Source organism: Dendrobates tinctorius, unplaced genomic scaffold, assembly GCF_039654945.1.
Source record: "Dendrobates tinctorius isolate UK_male_01 unplaced genomic scaffold, ASM3965494v1 ptg000184l, whole genome shotgun sequence".
Lineage (NCBI taxonomy): Eukaryota > Metazoa > Chordata > Amphibia > Anura > Dendrobatidae > Dendrobates > Dendrobates tinctorius.
Genome location: NW_027361851.1, coordinates 8,256,498 through 8,277,136, shown reverse-complemented (window position 1 = coordinate 8,277,136; position 20,639 = coordinate 8,256,498). Strand labels below are relative to the sequence as shown.

Sequence of the window (20,639 nt, the reverse complement as noted above, 5' to 3'; positions counted from 1 at the left end):
GGTGACACCTGGGGCCGAAATCCAGCAGTTTGTGCCTTCTACACTTGTGCATTGTGACAGCACGACGCTCGGAAAGCTGTCATGTGACCTTGGTGACACCTGGGGCCGATATCCAGCAGTGTGCGCCGTCTGCACATCATGTGCATAGAGACAGCGCGGAGCTTGGATCGCTGTCATGTGACCTTGGTGACACCTGGGGCCGATATCCAGCAGTGTGCGCCGTCTGCACATGTGCATTGAGACAGCGCGGAGCTTGGATCGCTGTCATGTGACCTTGGTGACACCTGGGGTCGCTATCCAGCAGTTTGCGCTGTCTGCACATGTGCATTGTGACAGCGCGGAGCTTGGATTGCTGTCATGTGACCTTGGTGACTCCTGGGGTCGCTATCCAGCCGTATGCGCCGTCTAAACGTGCATTGTGACAGAGCGGAGCTTGGATCACTGTCATGTGACCTTGGTGACACCTGGGGCCGATATCCAGCAGTGTGCGCCGTCTGCACATGTGCATTGTGACAGTGCGGAGCTTGGAAAGCTGCCATGTGACCTTGGTGACACCTGGGGCCGATATCCAGCAGTGTGCGCCGTCTGCACATGTGCATTGTGACAGCGCGGAGCTTGGATCGCTGTCAAGTGACCTTGGTAACACCTGGGGTCACTATCCAGCAGTGTGCGCCGTCTGCACATGTGCATTGTGACAGTGCGGAGCTTGGAAAGCTGTCATGTGACCTTGGTGACACCTGGGGCTGATATCCAGCAGTGTGCGCCGTCTGCACATGTGCATTGTGACAGCGCGGAGCTTGGATCGCTGTCATGTGACCTTGGTGACACCTGGGGCCGATATCCAGCAGTGTGCGCCGTCTGCACATGTGCATTGTGACAGCGCGGAGCTTGGATCGCTGTCATGTGACCTTGGTGACACCTGGGGTCGCTATCCAGCAGTGTGCGCTGTCTGCAGATGTGCTTTGTGACAGCGTGGAGCTTGGGTTTTGACCTTGGTGACACATGGAGTTGCTATCCAGCAGTGTGCGCCGTATGCACATCATGTGCATAGAGACAGCGCGGAGCTTGGATCACTGTCATGTGACCTTGGTGACACCTGGGGTCGCTATCCAGCAGTGTGCTCTGTCTGCACATGTGCATTGTGACCATGCGGAGCTTGAATTGCTGTCATGTGACCTTGGTGACACCTGGGGTCGCTATCCAGCAGTGTGCACCGTCTACACATGTGCATTGTGACAGCGCGGAGCTTGGAAAGCTGTCATGTGACCTTGGTGACACCTGGGGCCGATATCCAGCAGTGTGTGCCGTCTACACATGTGCATTGTGACAGCACGGCGCTCGGAAAGCTGTCATTTGACCTTGGTGACACCTGGGGCCGATATCCAGCAGTGTGCGCCGTCTGCACATGTGCATTGAGACAGCGCGGAGCTTGGATCGCTGTCATGTGACCTTGGTGACACCTGGGGCTGATATCCAGCAGTGTGCGCCGTCTGCACATGTGCATTGTGACAGCGCGGAGCTTGGATTGCTGTCATGTGACCTTGGTGACACCAGGGGACGCTATCCAGCAGTTTGCGCTGTCTGCACATGTGCATTGTGACAACTCGGAGCTTGGATTGCTGTCATGTGACCTTGGTGACTCCTGGGGTCGCTATCCAGCAGTATGCGCCGTCTGCACGTGCATTGTGACAGTGCGGAGCTTGGATCACTGTCATGTGACCTTGGTGACACCTGGGGCCGATATCCAGCAGTGTGCGCCGTCTGCACATGTGCATTGTGACAGCGTGGAGCTTGGAAAGCTGCCATGTGACATTGGTGACACCTGGGGCCGATATCCAGCAGTGTGCGCCGTCTGCACATGTGCATTGTGACAGCGCAGAGCTTGGATCGCTGTCATGTGACCTTGGTGACACCTGGGGTCACTATCCAGCAGTGTGCGCCGTCTGCACATGTGCATTGTGACAGCGCGGAGCTTGGAAAGCTGTCATGTGACCTTGGTGACACCTGGGGCCGATATCCAGCAGTGTGCGCCGTCTGCACATGTGCATTGTGACAGCGCGGAGCTTCGATCGCTGTCATGTGACCTTGGTGACACCTGGGGCCGATATCCAGCAGTGTGCGCTGTCTGCACATGTGCTTTGTGACAGCGTGGAGCTTGGGTTTTGATCTTGTGACCTTGGTGACACCTGGAGTGGCTATACAGCAGTGTGTGCCGTCTGCACATCATGTGCATAGAGACAGCGCGGAGCTTGGATCGCTGTCATGTGACCTTGGTGACACCTGGGGCCGAAATCCAGCAGTGTGTGCCGTCTACACATGTGCATTGTGACAGCACGGCGCTCGGAAAGCTGTCATGTGACCTTGGTGACACCTGGGGCCGATATCCAGCAGTGTGTGCCGTCTGCACATCATGTGCATAGAGACAGCGCGGAGCTTGGATCGGTGTCATGTGACCTTGGTGACACCTGGGGTCGCTATCCAGCAGTGTGCTCTGTCTGCACATGTGCATTGTGACCAAGCGGAGCTTGGATTGCTGTCATGTGACCTTGGTGACACCTGGGGTCGCTATCCAGCAGTATGCGCCGTCTGCATGTGCATTGTGACAGCGTGGAGCTTGGATCGCTGTCATATGACCTTGGTGACACCTGGGGCTGGTATCCAGCAGTTTGCGCTGTCTGCACATGTGCATTGTGACCATGCGGAGCTTGGATTGCTGTCATGTGACCTTGGTGACACCTGGGGTCGCTATCCAGCAGTGTGCTCTGTCTGCACATGTGCATTGTGACCATGCGGAGCTTGGATTGCTGTCATGTGACCTTGGTGACACCTGGGGTCGCTATCCAGCAGTGTGCACCGTCTGCACATGTGCATTGTGACAGCGTGGAGCTTGGAAAGCTGTCATGTGACCTTGGTGACACCTGGGGCCGAAATCCAGCAGTGTGTGCCGTCTACACATGTGCATTGTGACAGCACGGCGCTCGGAAAGCTGTCATGTGAAATTGGTGACACCTGGGGCCGATGTCCAGCAGTGTGCGCCGTCTGCACATGTGCATTGAGACAGAGCGGAGCTTGGATCGCTGTCATGTGACCTTGGTGACACCTGGGGTCGCTATCCAGCAGTGTGCGCAGTCTGCACAAGTGCATTGGTACCATGCGGAGCTTGGTTCGCTGTCATTTGACCTTGGTGACACCTGGGGCCGATATCCAGCAGTGTGCGCCGTCTGCACATGTGCATTGTGACAGCGCGGAGCTTGGATTGCTGTCATGTGACCTTGGTGACACCAGTGGTCGTTATCCAGCAGTTTGCGCTGTCTGCACATGTGCATTGTGACAGCGCGGAGCTTGGATTGCTGTCATATGACCTTGGTGACTCCTGGGGTCGCTATCTAGCAGTATGCGCCGTCTGCACGTGCATTGTGACAGTGCGGTGCTTGGATCACTGTCATGTGACCTTGGTGACACCTGGGGCCGATATCCAGCAGTGTGCGCCGTCAGCACATGTGCATTGTGACAGCGCGGAGCATGGAAAGCTGCCATGTGACCTTGGTGACACCTGGGGCCGATATCCAGCAGTGTGCGCCGTCTGCACATGTGCATTGTGACGAAACTGTCGGGATCCCTCAGATTACCTCTTTCACCTGAAGGACCGATGTTCTTGGGTGTGAGACACCATATGTCTCTAATTGATTGCTCCGTCGAGAAGAATAACACAGACATACGCTGTATAGTACAACTCGGGAAGCCTGCTGAGACGCCTCTGGCTTATCAGTTAGGTTTCCATTCTTTATAGCAAAGAAGTTAAACATTTACAGACATGCGTAGTATAAAACAATTTCACAACTGGTTTCAACAAGACAGGGGAAGCCACGTAGGCTGAAAAACAGGAATTCATCTGTTATCTGGTTTTAGTTCTCAAGGGGACAGGAAAGATGAGTCTAAACAAGAAAATACAACATAGACAGAACTCAATTTAACTCCTTCAGTTCCTATCAGTCCCCCCTTTGACATCTTCATTCTTCACAATCTGGAACACTGGATCCTGTAATGACAGCTGATAGTGTCCTATTCACCAGGTTCTATCCCAGGCCGACGGGTTGCCCGAGGGAGACAGATATCTTCTTTTACCCTCTCCATCCCCCAGTTACTAAGGCCACGTCTGTCATCACAAGAGTACGCTCCTTCATGTCAGAAATGAGATGTCAACCTAAGACTTAAAGGAAACAATTATCAACTTTGGTAAGGGTTCTGTCATTAATTCATCTTTCTCATCTGTTTCTGTATCTTTTCTTACACACAGTTAAACACCAAAAAACGAATTTTAAAAATACATATATTACGAAAAGACAAACAAAGATACGTAGTAAGCTTAATATAATTCCAGCTATCCAACCCCCTATACCTTTAAACCAATTGGCTGGATTCAAAAAGGAGAAGGTATCTGACCACCAACTATCTTTATTGCGATCATTGTCTTTATCATACTGATCTCTGAGTCTTTGAACATCCTCTAATTTTAGTTTTAATCTTAAAGTTTTGTCAGGATCTATATAATGACAGCAAGCGGGTCCGATGACTTGACACATACCTCCTTGTGCTGCAGTTAAATAATCTAATACTATGGTATGCTGATTAGTGACTATGATAAGCTGATTTTGAACAGCAACAGTGGTGTTCAGTATATCCAATATATCCCATATTTGGTCATCTAAATAATCTGTAGCTCTAACTAATTTATCCCACATTTGAGTGATCATTGGGTAGATAAAAATAGAGCTAACAATTTTATTGGCCACACTCATCTGCACTATGTGTGGTCTTCCAGAGAGGCGAGGTGTATTATCAGCAGCTCTTTTGTACAACGTGTGTTTAGGTATGCTCTGAGTACTCAACTGGTCATTCGGAATAACAAAGGTAGCTGAAGTCAAACGACCCAGAGTACAAGCACCTTTTACCCCTACTGGCAACCATTTATATGCATTGTCTCCACATACCCAGTACATGTCACTAGGTAGGTCCCATAGGGCTGAATGTTGTAGTACTAGTCTATGAACTAAATCTATGAACGCAGATGCATTCTGGAGCATGCACCAATGTGAAAATTGTCCTAAAGGACTACAATAACCTGCATCAGGGTTTCCACAAGGGGAGGTTCCCTTCTTATATTCCGAGGACTCGTTACAAGGCATATTACCAGGAATATTAATACAAGTTTCGTTAGTGCCCTGGGGAAATAAATTGGAGTACTCCCATGACATATTATGTAACTTTCTTTCTAGCAACATTGGTTTGAAGGCATCAGTAGAATGGGAAGTTACATTAAAGCTAACTTGTAAACCATACGTTGGAACTTGTCCCAAGTAGGTTAACCGGGTTCTATTCCTAGGTACCCAAGGCCCCCCCTTATATGCCAGATATTGAAGGTGTGTATTACTTCCTGAAAGGTTACCTTGCCACCAGGGATATCCTACCCATCCCACAATGGGTATACCAACCGTTGTGTTCCATAACTTCACATTATTTGTGGCATTATTAGCAAGTGTATCAGAACAACTGGTCCAGGCAAATAATTCCTTGGGTGGCACAGGAATAACAAGGAACGGAATACTGGTGGCTGATACTGGTGAATGTGTGCAGATCCAGCAATCTGCTGGAGACTGAGTGTCATTTGACCAATCATTCAGTAATTTTTTATGATGTTGTATAAACTTATTATTCAAGGACATTGGAGAATTTAGACTGTCCCACGCAGCTACCATTATTACAGATAATGCAACAAAACCAAACCAAAACATTATGCACTCTTATGCTTTGTTAATTCCTGTGGCTAGTTTGCAATGCGATGCGTGGATCCAGGTTGGTCTTCCTTCCAACTTAACAGAAGTAGGCGTTGTTAGGAGTACTTGGTAAGGTCCTTGATATCGGGGTTCAAGGGTCTTTCTGGAGTGTTTCTTGACATATACGTAATCACCGGGTTGTAGACAGTGAGTTCCTTCCACACTATCTGGATCTGGAATGGAAGAGAAAACTAGAGAATGCATTTGAGTTACCGTATATACTCGAATATAAGCCGAGATTTTCAGCCCGTTTTTTTGGGCTGAAAGTCCCCCTCTCGGCTTATATTCGAGTCATATACACCGGGGGGTCAGAGGGGGAGGGGGGTGGGGGTGTCAGGTCATACTTACCCGTCCTGACGCTGTGTCTTGAGCCCCCAGCTTCTCCCCGTGCTCTCTCTTCCTGCCTTCAGCGGTCACGTGGTGCCGCTCATTAAAACTCATGAATATGCGCATATTCATGAGTTTTAATGAGCGGCACCACGTGACCGCTGAAGGCAGGAAGAGAGAGCGCGGAGAAGCTGGGGACTCATGCGACAGCGTCAGGACGGGTAAGTATAGCGATACTCACCTGTCCTGCGTCCATGGCTGCTTGCTGCTGTCTGTCATCGGTCAGTGACTTCAGACAGCAGAGGGCGCGGTGACGTGATTAGTGCGCGCCGCGCCCCCTGCAGTCTGAACGTCACTGACTGATGACGTGGCAGATAGCGGTGAGCAGCCATGGACGCAAGACAGGTGAGAATCTGACACCCAGCGACGGAGAGGTGAGTATGTCATTTTTTTTATTTTTACATGCAGCAGCAGCGGCAGCATATGGGGGAATAATCTTAAGGAGCTTCTAATGGGGGCAGTATATGGGGGAACAATATGGAGCTTCTTATGGGGGCAGTATATGGAGCTTCTAATGGGGGCAGTATATGGGGGAACAATATGGAGCTTCTAATGGGGGCAGTATATGGGGGAACAATATGGAGCTTCTAATGGGGGCAGTATATGGAGCTTCTAATGGGGGCAGTATATGGGGGAACAATATGGAGCTTCTAATGGGGGCAGTATATGGGGGAACAATATGGAGCTTCTAATTGGGGCAGTATATGGAGCTTCTAATGGGGGCAGTATATGGGGGAACAATATGGAGCTTCTAATGGGGGCAGTATATGGAGCTTCTAATGGGGGCATTATATGGGGGAACAATATGGAGCTTCTAATGGGGGCAGTATATGGGGGCACAATATGGAGCTTCTAATGGGGGCAGCATATGGGGGAACAATATGGAGCTTCTAATGGGGGCAGTATATGGAGCTTCTAATGGGGGCAGTATATGGGGGAACAATATGGAGCTTCTAATGGGGGCAGTATCTGGGGGAACAATATGGAGCTTCTAATGGGGGCAGCATATGGGAGAACAATCTATGGAGCTTCTTATGGGGGCAGTATATGGGGGAATAATCTATGGAGCTTCTTATGAGGGCAGCATATGGGGGAATAATCTATGGAGCATTTCCCACCCTAGTCTTATACTCGAGTCAATAAGTTTTCCCAGTTTTTTGTGGCAAAATTAGGGGGGTCGGCTTATACTCGAGTATATACGGTAAATGCTTTTGCAACTGGATTACATAACTTGTCAAATTATCCACATTGAGTGTTGAGACCTGTGGGTAGTACAACCCTGTGTTTGGTGGTCTTCCAAACAATATCTCGAAGGGTGACAGTTTAGTTTTCCCCGTGGGTGTGTACCTTACTGAGAATAATGCTAATGGGAGACACTCTGGCCATGGTCTATGGGTCTGCTCCATGGTTTTCTGTATTTTTAATTTTAGTGTCCCATTCATTCTTTCTACCTTCCCTGAACTCTGTGGGTGATAGGGTGTATGAAATGTTTTTTCTACACCTATCATTTGCATTACATTTTGCATTACCTCAGCAGTGAAATGTGTGCCTCTGTCTGATTCAATTGTTTCAGGAACACCGAATCGTGGTACTAGTTCCATCACTAGTTTCTTTGCAGTGGCTCGAGCTGTAGCCGTTTTCACCGGGTAGGCCTCTGGCCATCCAGAGAACATGTCAACACACACCAGAACATATTCATATGGTCCACTTCTGGGGAGTTGAATGTAGTCGATCTGTAGTCTCTGGAAGGGATATAATGGCCTAGGACTGTGTTTCCGTGGAGTTTTCACTACCTGTCCGGGATTGTGTGCTAGGCATATGGGACAGGAGGTACAGTGTAGCTGCGCCACCTTCCCAAACCCAGGAGCAATCCAAACCTTCGTGACTAGGCGTGTCATTCCATTGGCGGACATGTGAGTTGGAAGGTGAACTGCTTCTGCCATCCTTGGGTACAAAACCCTAGGCAAGCAGTACTTCTGATCTTTCGTCCACATTCCGTTCGTCTTCTCAGCTCCCATCTTTTCCCAAGTTTCCTTGTCCGTCTGAGCGGAGTCTTCTTGGAACCTTTGTAAGTCTGTAAACAATTCTGATGCATCCTTGTGCACTATGTTTACTTTTTCTGGAGTCCCCAAGGCAGCTTGCTTCGCCGCCTGGTCTGCTTTCTCGTTGCCTTTTGCTTCCATGTTGTCTTTTCTGGTGTGTGCTGGCACCCTCATAACGGCCACCCCCTGTGTCTGGGCCACATTCTCGAGGATGTCTCTGATCAGTGTGGCATGTTTTATGGGTGTTCCTGCTGCTGTCATGAAACCCCTTGTGCGCCACAAAACCCCAAAATCATGTACTATCCCAAAGGCATATCTTGAGTCAGTGTAGATATTTGCTGTTTGTCCTTTGGAAAGTTTTAATGCCTCATTCAGAGCTGTCAGCTCAGCCTCTTGTGCGGACATGTGGGGTGGAAGTGCCTTTGCTACAATAGTCTCATGTGGTGACACTACCGCATATCCTGTGTGGAATTTTCCACTTTCATCGGCATATCTGCTGCCATCCACAAAAAATATAAAGTCTGGATTTGACAATGATGTGTCTGTGACATTGGGCAAGCCAACAACTTCTTGCTGCATCAGTTCTATGCAATCATGTTCAACCTCGTATGAAGGCTCAAAAGAAAGCGATAATGTGTTCTCATCTATATCCCCCCCCTTCAGAATCTGCAATTGGCAACAATGTAGCCAGATTCAGATTCTGAGTTTTGGTAAACGTAACATTAGGAGGCATAAGCAAGGCACATTGCAATCTGAGTTGTCTTGCCATAGAAATATGTTTAGAAGAAACCTGATTCAGGATACCGTATATATCATGTGTGGTACAGACAGTTAGTGGGTTATCCAGTACAATATCAGAAACTTTGTCAAGTAGCAATGCAATTGCAGAGACCGCTCTAACACAGGATGGTGTTCCCTGTGCTACTGAGTCTAGTTTGGCAGAATAGTATGCAAGGGGTCTATTCTTTTTGTCATGTTTCTGTGTCAAAATGCCAGTAGCATGCCCTCTAATTTCAGCGGCCATCAGTTGAAAGGGTATATCATAGTTAGGTATACCTAATGCTGGGGCTGACACTATGGCCTTCTTCAGATACTGGAATGAGTCTCGTGCAATGTCAGTCAGTTGAAAAGGTATTGTGTTGATGCAATCATACAGTGGCTGCATATGTTCAATAGCATTTATGACCCATTGGCGGCAAGACGAAACTAAACCCAAAAATGCTCTCAACTGCTTGTGGGTTGTCGGTTCCTTCATTTGTTGTACAATTGTAATTCTGTCATTGGTTAAGTGTCGGGTACCGTGTGATAGACAATGTCCTAAGAATATAACTTTTGGTTGGCAAAACTGTAATTTTTCTCTGTTGACCTTACATCCATTGTCTGATAAAAACATCAGTAGTGAAAGTGTATGGATTCTACATTTAGCCTCATCAGGTGCACAAAGCAACGGGTCAGCCACATATTGTAAGAGCACAACATCAGGTGGGTGTGGCCAGCCGGCCAACACAGATTGCAATGCCTACGTGTACAGTGTGGGTGAATGCTGCATGCCCTGTGGTAGTCTGGTCCAGGCATATTGTTTGCCCTTAAATGTAAAAGCGAACAGATGCCAACAACTTTTGTGGAGGGGCACTGAGAAAAATGCGTTTGACAAATCAATCACTGAAAAACATTTCGATTGACTAGGGATTTTTGCCAATAGCGTGTGTGGGTTAGGTACTACTGGTGTCAAAGGAACAAGGATTTTATTTATTTCTCTCAGATCATGTACCATGCGATATTTCGGGGCATCACCTGGTCCTCCTTTCTTTTTGACAGGAAACAATGGCGTATTAGCTTGTGATTTAATTGACACCAATGCTCCATTGTTTACAAGATCAGTGACTTGTGCCTCAATAGCAGCCTCTTGTTGGGCACTGATAGGGTACTGCCGCAGCTGTGGCAATCTTGTGTCTGCGGGCACCTCTACCACAACTGGGGATACGGGAAGTAAGCCAATATCCGCATTCCCTTTTGCCCATAAGGTATCAGGTAATTCGTCTAGGGCTGAGTCCCATGGTTGTGATGTGGTGTCATCATGATTTTGTGACTCGAGAGCTTGAATTATCATGCAAGCCTCAATAGCATCCCCTTCCTCATCTGGAATGGTAAGGTGTACTGTACCATCTTCAGTAAATTTGATATCTGCCTGCAGTTTCTTTAGTACATCTACTCCCAATAGGCAAATTGGTGCTTTTTTGACAAACAAAAATTTATTCAGAAACATTTTAGGTCCTACTTTAACTGGCAGAGGTTTGCTAAAAGGGATTAAGCTAGATTGTCCACTAAATCCTGAAACAAAGGTCGAGTTTTCTGAAAGGAGATCTGGAGTTATTACTTTGTCATTAACCACTGAAGAGGTTGCTCCGGTATCTACTAGAAAGGGTACCTTTTTTCCATTTACTTTGATTTTAACTACTGGTTCCCTAGAATCAAGTTGCATTCTAACTGCACCTAGTCAGTTAGTAGGTTCCTCCCTCCTAGGCTGAGATTCTCTATCCGCTTTTCATTTACGGCAATCTCTCTGGAAATGACCTGGCTTTTTACAGTAATGACATGTAAAAGTTCTCCTCCTAACCTCATTGATTGGATGTCCTTGGTTGTCAAATTGGGTCACCGCTACTCTTGTTTTAGCCGGTGGTGCATTCTTCCTTTCCTGCAAATCTAATTCAATGCCCATAGCTTTTTTTTTGTCTTAATCCATGGACATCAGGTACTGATCTCCAATCAGGGGTGCTTATTTTCAGGGGATCTCGTATTTCTTTGAGCAACCCTTCCATAAAGGCTTTTGCCAATAGTCGTGATACCCCCTCATTATTTGTATCAAGACCCTCATCTTGGAACGCCGTTTCCAATATCCGAAAGAAATAGGTCACTGACTGTCCCGGTTTCTGCGGTATGGCTGTCATGTTACCTCTCTGTCTCTGCTTCGTCTGCATAAAATTGTCAAGGGCAGTTAAAAAGGGCTCTCTCGAAGCCTGAGTTCGAGGATTACCTTCTTGATCATTATCAGCGGGTCTATTTGGTCCAACAATCTGTGAAAACTCCCCTTGGGTAGTTATTGGTAGTTTTAATCTGCATAAGTCTTCCCCATCCAACCAGGTCCCTCTGTGTACAGTCAGTACTTGTCTTATGTATCGGGCAAACCCCATAGGAAAGGTAGTGGGATCTGGAGCATTAGACAATAATGCCATACATTCTGGAGCGGACCATGGAGTATAATGGGTAGTCTGAATCTGTCTGGTGAGGGTAACACCCTGTTCATCTGTTTCCCTGAAAGGGCGTGTTTGGGTCCTAACGGGGGCTAATCTGCTAGGGTGATGGTAACGGGGTGCTCCACAGGCTAGACACGTCTCTCTCCAGTCTGGATTTTGTTGACCACAATTATTACAAGTCCATCCTAGATTGCCATTGCTAGATAATGGTGATTGTACATCAGGGCACAGTCCGGTGGGCAGTGATATAACCGGTGCTGCAGGTGGGGTTGTTATACGGGCTGGGGCAGGATATGGTGGTGGTTCCTGCTTCTCTGACACAGGGCTAAATTCTTTGGGACGAATCCATCGTTTTGTTTTCTCATTATATGCCCAGTTCTCTCGCTTAGCAACCTGTGATACTTTAATGCATGCCTCCACTTGTTCCCCCCACTCATTGTCTGCAATTCTTCCTGATTTTATGTCTTTTATCTCCTTCCACTTTTCTTCATCTAGAGCTTCTTTACCTTTTAACTTAAACTCTCTTAATACTGCTTTTAGGTCCTTTGCTGCACTACTTCCACATCTGTCCTTTATTATCTCACTTAACAATTTTCCTTCTACCACTGTTTTCCCCTGACTGTTTCCCATTTTCTTGTCCCGTATCACTTATCCCTTCTGTTAATCCCCTGCCTTAGGTGGTGTATTGGGTAAGCTCAAGACTCAGCTCTACTATACCTCGTTACCTTCTTCCTAAGGTGCTAACAGACTGAATGGAGTTTCTGTTCCTCTTTGTATTATATGTTTCGTATACTTATACGCTATATACACTGCAAACAGAAGCACTCCCACGATACACAGGGATGTGAACAGGACATCCATTCACTGGGTTTCTTCAGTCATATCTTGTCACAGGCTTATATTGTTATCCTGTGCTCATTCAATCACACTCTTATCTGTCACAAGGTTTATTCGTAAAGGGTGTTGATTTAAGCTTAGGCGGTGACCTCCCCGAAAGGACGCTGTCACATGACCCAGTTAGGCAATATCACCACTCTTTGAACGAATACCTGCTGTGCAGCTTATTTTCTACTTTCCACAATCCTTCAACTCAGAGCAGCCACTCAACAACCTCCCTGATTCCTAACACGGAATCTTCTATTGTGGAAAACTTGTCCGTCTGGGCTTTGTAATATGAACTGTTCACCTAGCCTTATATTCCGTAATGTCTGACCTCTCAACGTATTACTCAATGGGATATGTGTATTCAATGCTAACAGTATCCACCACTGATCTCCCTTTTTGGCATAATGAAACTTTCTTATATTGGTGTCTGGGGTTGTTCCTGCAAATATCCAATCACCATACCCGTTATGATTTGCATCAGTTCTTCTCCTGAAGATAGCAGTACACAGACAGAATCTGCAATGACCTCTTATTCGAGCAAAAATTACATATGCGTATCACACCCGATTTCCTCAGAGTTCTTATATAGACCTGATCCTACGGCCCCCTCCTCTACTAGATTCCCCTTTACACGGACCTTAGTTATAATGATAGATTATGAAGAGCAGAGAAGAGAAGAATTAATCTCTTACCTGGCCAGGTGTTTAGGTCTGCTGTTCACAATTTCATCAGTAAGTGGAATGGTCTGTAGATCGGGTAGTCTTGGAGAGGTGCCTATATCAGGTCCCTGTTTCGGGCGTCAGGAAACTGTCGGGATCCCTCAGATTACCTCTTTCACCTGAAGGACCGATGTTCTTGGGTGTGAGACACCATATGTCTCTAATTGATTGCTCCGTCGAGAAGAATAACACAGACATACGCTGTATAGTACAACTCGGGAAGCCTGCTGAGACGCCTCTGGCTTATCAGTTAGGTTTCCATTCTTTATAGCAAAGAAGTTAAACATTTACAGACATGCGTAGTATAAAACAATTTCACAACTGGTTTCAACAAGACAGGGGAAGCCACGTAGGCTGAAAAACAGGAATTCATCTGTTATCTGGTTTTAGTTCTCAAGGGGACAGGAAAGATGAGTCTAAACAAGAAAATACAACATAGACAGAACTCAATTTAACTCCTTCAGTTCCTATCAGCACGGAGCTTGGATCGCTGTCACGTGACCTTGGTGACACCTGGGGTCACTATCCAGCAGTGTGCGCCATCTGCACATGTGCAATGTGACAGCGCGGAGCTTGTAAAGCTGTCATGTGACCTTGGTGACACCTGGGCCCGATATCCAGCAGTGTGCGCCGTCTACACATGTGCATTGTGACAGCACGGCGCTCGGAAAGCTGTCATGTGACCTTGATGACACCTGGGGCCGATATCCAGCAGTGTGCGCCGTCTGCACATATACATTGAGACAGCGCGGAGCTTGGATCGCTGTCATGTGACCTTGGTGACACCTGGGGCCGATATCCAGCAGTGTGCGCTGTCTGCACATGTGCATTGTGACAGCGCGGAGCTTGGATCGCTGTCATGTGACCTTGGTGACACCTGGGGTCGCTATCTAGCAGTGTGCGCCGTCTGCACATGTGCATTGTGACAGCGCAGAGCTTGGAAAGCTGTCATGTGACCTTGGTGACACCTGGGGCCGAAATCCAGCAGTGTGTGCCTTCTACACTTGTGCATTGTGACAGCACGACGCTCGGAAAGCTGTCATGTGACCTTGGTGACACCTGGGGCCGATATCCAGCAGTGTGCGCCGTCTGCACATCATGTGCATAGAGACAGCGCGGAGCTTGAATCGCTGTCATGTGACCTTGGTGACACCTGGGGCTGGTATCCAGCAGTTTGCGCTGTCTGCACATGTGCATTGTGACCATACGGAGCTTGGATTGCTGTCATGTGACCTTGGTGACACGTGGGGTCGCTATCCAGCAGTGTGCTCTGTCAGCACATTTGCATTGTGACCATGCGGAGCTTGGATTGCTGTCATGTGACCTTGGTGACACCTGGGGTCGCTATCCAGCAGTGTGCACCGTCTGCACATGTGCATTGTGACAGCGCGGAGCTTGGAAAGCTGTCATGTGACCTTGGTGACACCTGGGGCCGAAATCCAGCAGTGTGTGCCGTCTACACATGTGCATTGTGACAGCATGGCACTCGGAAAGCTGTCATGTGAAATTGGTGACACCTGGGGCCGATGTCCAGCAGTGTGCGCCGTCTGCACATGTGCATTGAGACAGAGCGGAGCTTGGATCGCTGTCATGTGACCTTGGTGACACCTGGGGTCGCTATCCAGCAGTGTGCGCAGTCTGCACAAGTGCATTGGTACCATGCGGAGCTTGGTTCGCTGTCATTTGACCTTGGTGACACCTGGGGCCGATATCCAGCAGTGTGCGCCGTCTGCACATGTGCATTGTGACAGCGCGGAGCTTGGATTGCTGTCATGTGACCTTGGTGACACCAGTGGTCGTTATCCAGCAGTTTGCGCTGTCTGCACATGTGCATTGTGACAGCGCGGAGCTTGGATTGCTGTCATATGACCTTGGTGACTCCTGGGGTCGCTATCCAGCAGTATGCGCCGTCTGCACGTGCATTGTGACAGTGCGGTGCTTGGATCACTGACATGTGACCTTGGTGACACCTGGGGCCGATATCCAGCAGTGTGCGCCGTCAGCACATGTGCATTGTGACAGCGCGGAGCATGGAAAGCTGCCATGTGACCTTGGTGACACCTGGGGCCGATATCCAGCAGTGTGCGCCGTCTGCACATGTGCATTGTGACAGCACGGAGCTTGGATCGCTGTCACGTGACCTTGGTGACACCTGGGGTCACTATCCAGCAGTGTGCGCCATCTGCACATGTGCATTGTGACAGCGCGGAGCTTGTAAAGCTGTCATGTGACCTTGGTGACACCTGGGCCCGATATCCAGCAGTGTGCGCCGTCTGCACATGTGCATTGTGATAGCGCGGAGCTTGGATCGCTGTCATGTGACCTTGGTGACACCTGGGGTCGCTATCCAGCAGTGTGCGCTGTCTGCACATGTGCTTTGTGACAGCGTGGAGCTTGGGTATTGATCTTGTGACCTTGGTGACACCTGGAGTGGCTATCCAGCAGTGTGCGCCATCTGCACATCATGTGCATAGAGACAGCGCGGAGCTTGGATCGCTGTCATGTGACCTTGGTGACACCTGGGGTCGCTATCCAGCAGTGTGCACCGTCTGCACATGTGCATTGTGACAGCGCGGAGCTTGGAAAGCTGTCATGTGACCTTGGTGACACCTGGGGCCGAAATCCAGCAGTGTGTGCCGTCTACACATGTGCATTGTGACAGCACGGCGCTCGGAAAGCTGTCATGTGACCTTGATGACACCTGGGGCCGATATCCAACAGTGTGCGCCGTCTGCACATATACATTGAGACAGCGCGGAGCTTGGATCGCTGTCATGTGACATTGGTGACACCTGGGGCCGATATCCAGCAGTGTGCGCTGTCTGCACATGTGCATTGTGACAGCGCGGAGCTTGGATCGCTGTCATGTGACCTTGGTGACACCTGGGGTCGCTATCTAGCAGTGTGCGCCGTCTGCACATGTGCATTGTGACAGCTCGGAGCTTGGAAAGCTGTCATGTGACCTTGGTGACACCTGGGGCCGAAATCCAGCAGTGTGTGCCTTCTACACTTGTGCATTGTGACAGCACGACGCTCGGAAAGCTGTCATGTGACCTTGGTGACACCTGGGGCCGATATCCAGCAGTGTGCGCCATCTGCACATGTGCATTGAAACAGCGCGGAGCTTGGTTCGCTGTCATGTGACGTTGGTGACACCTGGGGCCGATATCCAGCAGTGTGCGCCGTCTGCACAAGTGCATTGTGACAGCGCGGAGCTTGGATTGCTGTCATGTGACCTTGGTGACACCAGGGGTCGCTATCCAGCAGTTTGCACTGTCTGCACATGTGCATTGTGACAGCGCGGAGCTTGGATTGCTGTCATGTAACCTTGGTGACTCCTGGGGTCGCTATCCAGCCGTATGCGCCGTCTAAACGTGCATTATGACAGTGCGGAGCTTGGATTGCTGTCTTGTGACCTTGGTGACACCAGGGGTCGCTATCCAGCAGTTTGCGCTGTCTGCACATGTGCATTGTGACAGCGCGGAGCTTGGATTGCTGTCATGTGACCTTGGTGACTCCTGGGGTTGCTATCCAGCCGTATGCGCCGTCTAAACGTGCATTGTGACAGTGCGGAGCTTGGATCACTGTCATGTGACCTTGGTGACACCTGGGGCCGATATCCAGCAGTGTGCGCCGTCTGCACATGTGCATTGTGACAGCGCGGAGCTTGGAAAGCTGCCATGTGACCTTGGTGACACCTGGGGTCACTATCCAGCAGTGTGCGCCGTCTGCACATGTGCATTGTGACAGTGCGGAGCTTGGAAAGCTGTCATGTGACCTTGGTGACACCTGGGGCCGATATCCAGCAGTGTGCGCCGTCTGCACATGTGCATTGTGACAGCGCGGAGCTTGGATCGCTGTCATGTGACCTTGGTGACACCTGGGGCCGATATCCAGCAGTGTGCGCCGTCTGCACATGTGCATTGTGACAGTGCGGAGCTTGGATCGCTGTCATGTGACCTTGGTGACACCTGGGGTCGCTATCCAGCAGTGTGCGCTGTCTGCAGATGTGCTTTGTGACAGCGTGGAGCTTGGGTTTTGATCTTGTGACCTTGGTGACACATGGAGTGGCTATCCAGCAGTGTGCGCCGTCTGCACATCATGTGCATAGAGACAGCGCGGAGCTTGGATCGCTGTCATGTGACCTTGGTGACACCTGGGGTCGCTATCCAGCAGTGTGCTCTGTCTGCACATGTGCATTGTGACCATGCGGAGCTTGAATTGCTGTCATGTGACCTTGGTGACACCTGGGGTCGCTATCCAGCAGTGTGCACCGTCTGCACATGTGCATTGTGACAGCGCGGAGCTTGGAAAGCTGTCACGTGACCTTGGTGACACCTGGGGCCGATATCCAGCAGTGTGTGCCGTCTACACATGTGCATTGTGACAGCACGGCGCTCGAAAAGCTGTCATTTGACCTTGGTGACACCTGGGGCCGATATCCAGCAGTGTGCGCCGTCTGCACATGTGCATTGAGACAGCGCGGAGCTTGGATCGCTGTCATGTGACCTTGGTGACACCTGGGGCTGATATCCAGCAGTGTGCGCCGTCTGCACATGTGCATTGTGACAGCGCGGAGCTTGGATTGCTGTCATGTGACCTTGGTGACACCAGGGGACGCTATCCAGCAGTTTGCGCTGTCTGCACATGTGCATTGTGACAGCGCGGAGCTTGGATTGCTGTCATGTGACCTTGGTGACTCCTGGGGTCGCTATCCAGCAGTATGCGCCGTCTGCACGTGCATTGTGACAGTGCGGAGCTTGGATCACTGTTATGTGACCTTGGTGACACCTGGGGCCGATATCCAGCAGTGTGCGCCGTCTGCACATGTGCATTGTGACAGCGTGGAGCTTGGAAAGCTGCCATGTGACATTGGTGACACCTGAGGCCGATATCCAGCAGTGTGCGCCGTCTGCACATGTGCATTGTGACAGCGCAGAGCTTGGATCGCTGTCATGTGACCTTGGTGACACCTGGGGTCACTATCCAGCAGTGTGCGCCGTCTGCACATGTGCATTGTGACAGCGCGGAGCTTGGAAAGCTGTCATGTGACCTTGGTGACACCTGGGGCCGATATCCAGCAGTGTGCGCCGTCTGCACATGTGCATTGTGACAGCGCGGAGCTTGGATCGCTGTCAAGTGACCTTGGTGACACCTGGGGTCACTATCCAGCAGTGTGCTCCGTCTGCACATGTGCATTGTGACAGTGCGGAGCTTGGAAAGCTGTCATGTGACCTTGGTGACACCTGGGGCCAATATCCAGCAGTGTGCGCCGTCTGCACATGTGCATTGTGACAGCGCGGAGCTTGGATCGCTGTCATGTGACCTTGGTGACACCTGGGGCCGATATCCAGCAGTGTGCGCCGTCTGCACATGTGCATTGTGACAGCGCGGAGCTTGGATCGCTGTCATGTGACCTTGGTGACACCTGGGGTCGCTATCCAGCAGTGTGCGCTGTCTGCAGATGTGCTTTGTGACAGCGTGGAGCTTGGGTTTTGATCTTGTGACCTTGGTGACACATGGAGTGGCTATCCAGCAGTGTGCGCCGTCTGCACATCATGTGCATAGAGACAGCGCGGAGCTTGGATCGCTGTCATGTGACCTTGGTGACACCTGGGGTCGCTATCCAGCAGTGTGCTCTGTCTGCACATGTGCATTGTGACCATGCGGAGCTTGAATTGCTGTCATGTGACCTTGGTGACACCTGGGGTCGCTCTCCAGCAGTGTGCACCGTCTGCACATGTGCATTGTGACAGCGCGGAGCTTGGAAAGCTGTCATGTGACCTTGGTGACACCTGGGGCCGATATCCAGCAGTGTGTGCCGTCTACACATGTGCATTGTGACAGCACGGCGCTCGGAAAGCTGTCATTTGACCTTAGTGACACCTGGGGCCGATATCCAGCAGTGTGCGCCGTCTGCACATGTGCATTGAGACAGCGCGGAGCTTGGATCGCTGTCATGTGACCTTGGTGACACCTGGGGCTGATATCCAGCAGTGTGCGCCGTCTGCACATGTGCATTGTGACAGCGCGGAGTTTGGATTGCTGTCATGTGACCTTGGTGACACCAGGGGACGCTATCCAGCAGTTTGCGCTGTCTGCACATGTGCATTGTGACAGCGCGGAGCTTGGATTGCTGTCATGTGACCTTGGTGACTCCTGGGGTCGCTATCCAGCAGTATGCGCCGTCTGCACGTGCATTGTGACAGTGCGGAGCTTGGATTACTGTCATGTGACCTTGGTGACACCTGGGGCCGATATCCAGCAGTGTGCGCCGTCTGCACATGTGCATTGTGACAGCGTGGAGCTTGGAAAGCTGCCATGTGACATTGGTGACACCTGGAGCCGATATCCAGCAGTGTGCGTCGTCTGCACATGTGCATTGTGACAGCGCAGAGCTTGGATCGCTGTCATGTGACCTTGGTGACACCTGGGGTCACTATCCAGCAGTGTGCGCCGCCTGCACATGTGCATTGTGACAGCGCGGAGCTTGAAAAGCTGTCATGTGACCTTGGTGACACCTGGGGCCGATATCCAGCAGTGTGCGCCGTCTGCACATGTGCATTGTGACAGCGCGGAGCTTCGATCGCTGTCATGTGACCTTGGTGACACCTGGGGCCGATATCCAGCAGTGTGCGCTGTCTGCACATGTGCTTTGTGACAGCGTGGAGCTTGGGTTTTGATCTTGTGACCTTGGTGACACCTGGAGTGGCTATACAGTAGTGTGTGCCATCTGCACATCATGTGCATAGAGACAGCGCGGAGCTTGGATCGCTGTCATGTGACCTTGGTGACTCCTGGGGTCGCTATCCAGCAGTATGCGCCGTCTGCACGTGCATTGTGACAGTGCGGAGCTTGGATTACTGTCATGTGACCTTGGTGACACCTGGGGCCGATATCCAGCAGTGTGCGCCGTCTGCACATGTGCATTGTGACAGCGTGGAGCTTGGAAAGCTGCCATGTGACATTGGTGACACCTGGAGCCGATATCCAGCAGTGTGCGTCGTCTGCACATGTGCATTGTGACAGCGCAGAGCTTGGATCGCTGTCATGTGACCTTGGTGACACCTGGGGTCACTATCCAGCAGTGTGCGCCGCCTGCACATGTGCATTGTGACAGCGCGGAGCTTGAAAAGCTGTCATGTGACCTTGGTGACACCTGGGGCCGATATCCAGCAGTGTGCGCCGTCTGCACATGTGCATTGTGACAGCGCGGAGCTTCGATCGCTGTCATGTGACCTTGGTGACACCTGGGGCCGATATCCAGCAGTGTGCGCTGTCTGCACATGTGCTTTGTGACAGCGTGGAGCTTGGGTTTTGATCTTGTGACCTTGGTGACACCTGGAGTGGCTATACAGCAGTGTGTGCCGTCTGCACATCATGTGCATAGAGACAGCGCGGAGCTTGGATCGCTGTCATGTGACCTTGGTGACACCTGGGGCCGAAATCCGGCAGTGTGTGCCGTCTACACATGTGCATTGTGACAGCACGGCGCTCGGAAAGCTGTCATGTGACCTT

At 50.4% G+C, this 20,639-nt stretch overlaps 1 protein-coding gene across 1 annotated transcript; it reads right to left on the bottom strand.

Moving 5' to 3' along the window:
• Window positions 1-3,905: 3,905 nt before the first annotated feature.
• LOC141055096 (protein NYNRIN-like) lies at window positions 3,906-8,842 on the bottom strand. Its single transcript, XM_073552049.1, has 2 exons — window positions 7,448-8,842; window positions 3,906-3,935 (listed from the first exon to the last, which is right to left on the bottom strand). Exons 1-2 carry the CDS (start codon window positions 8,840-8,842, stop codon window positions 3,906-3,908), a joined length of 1,425 nt encoding a protein of 474 aa, XP_073408150.1.
• Between the last annotated feature and the right edge of the window lie 11,797 nt (window positions 8,843-20,639).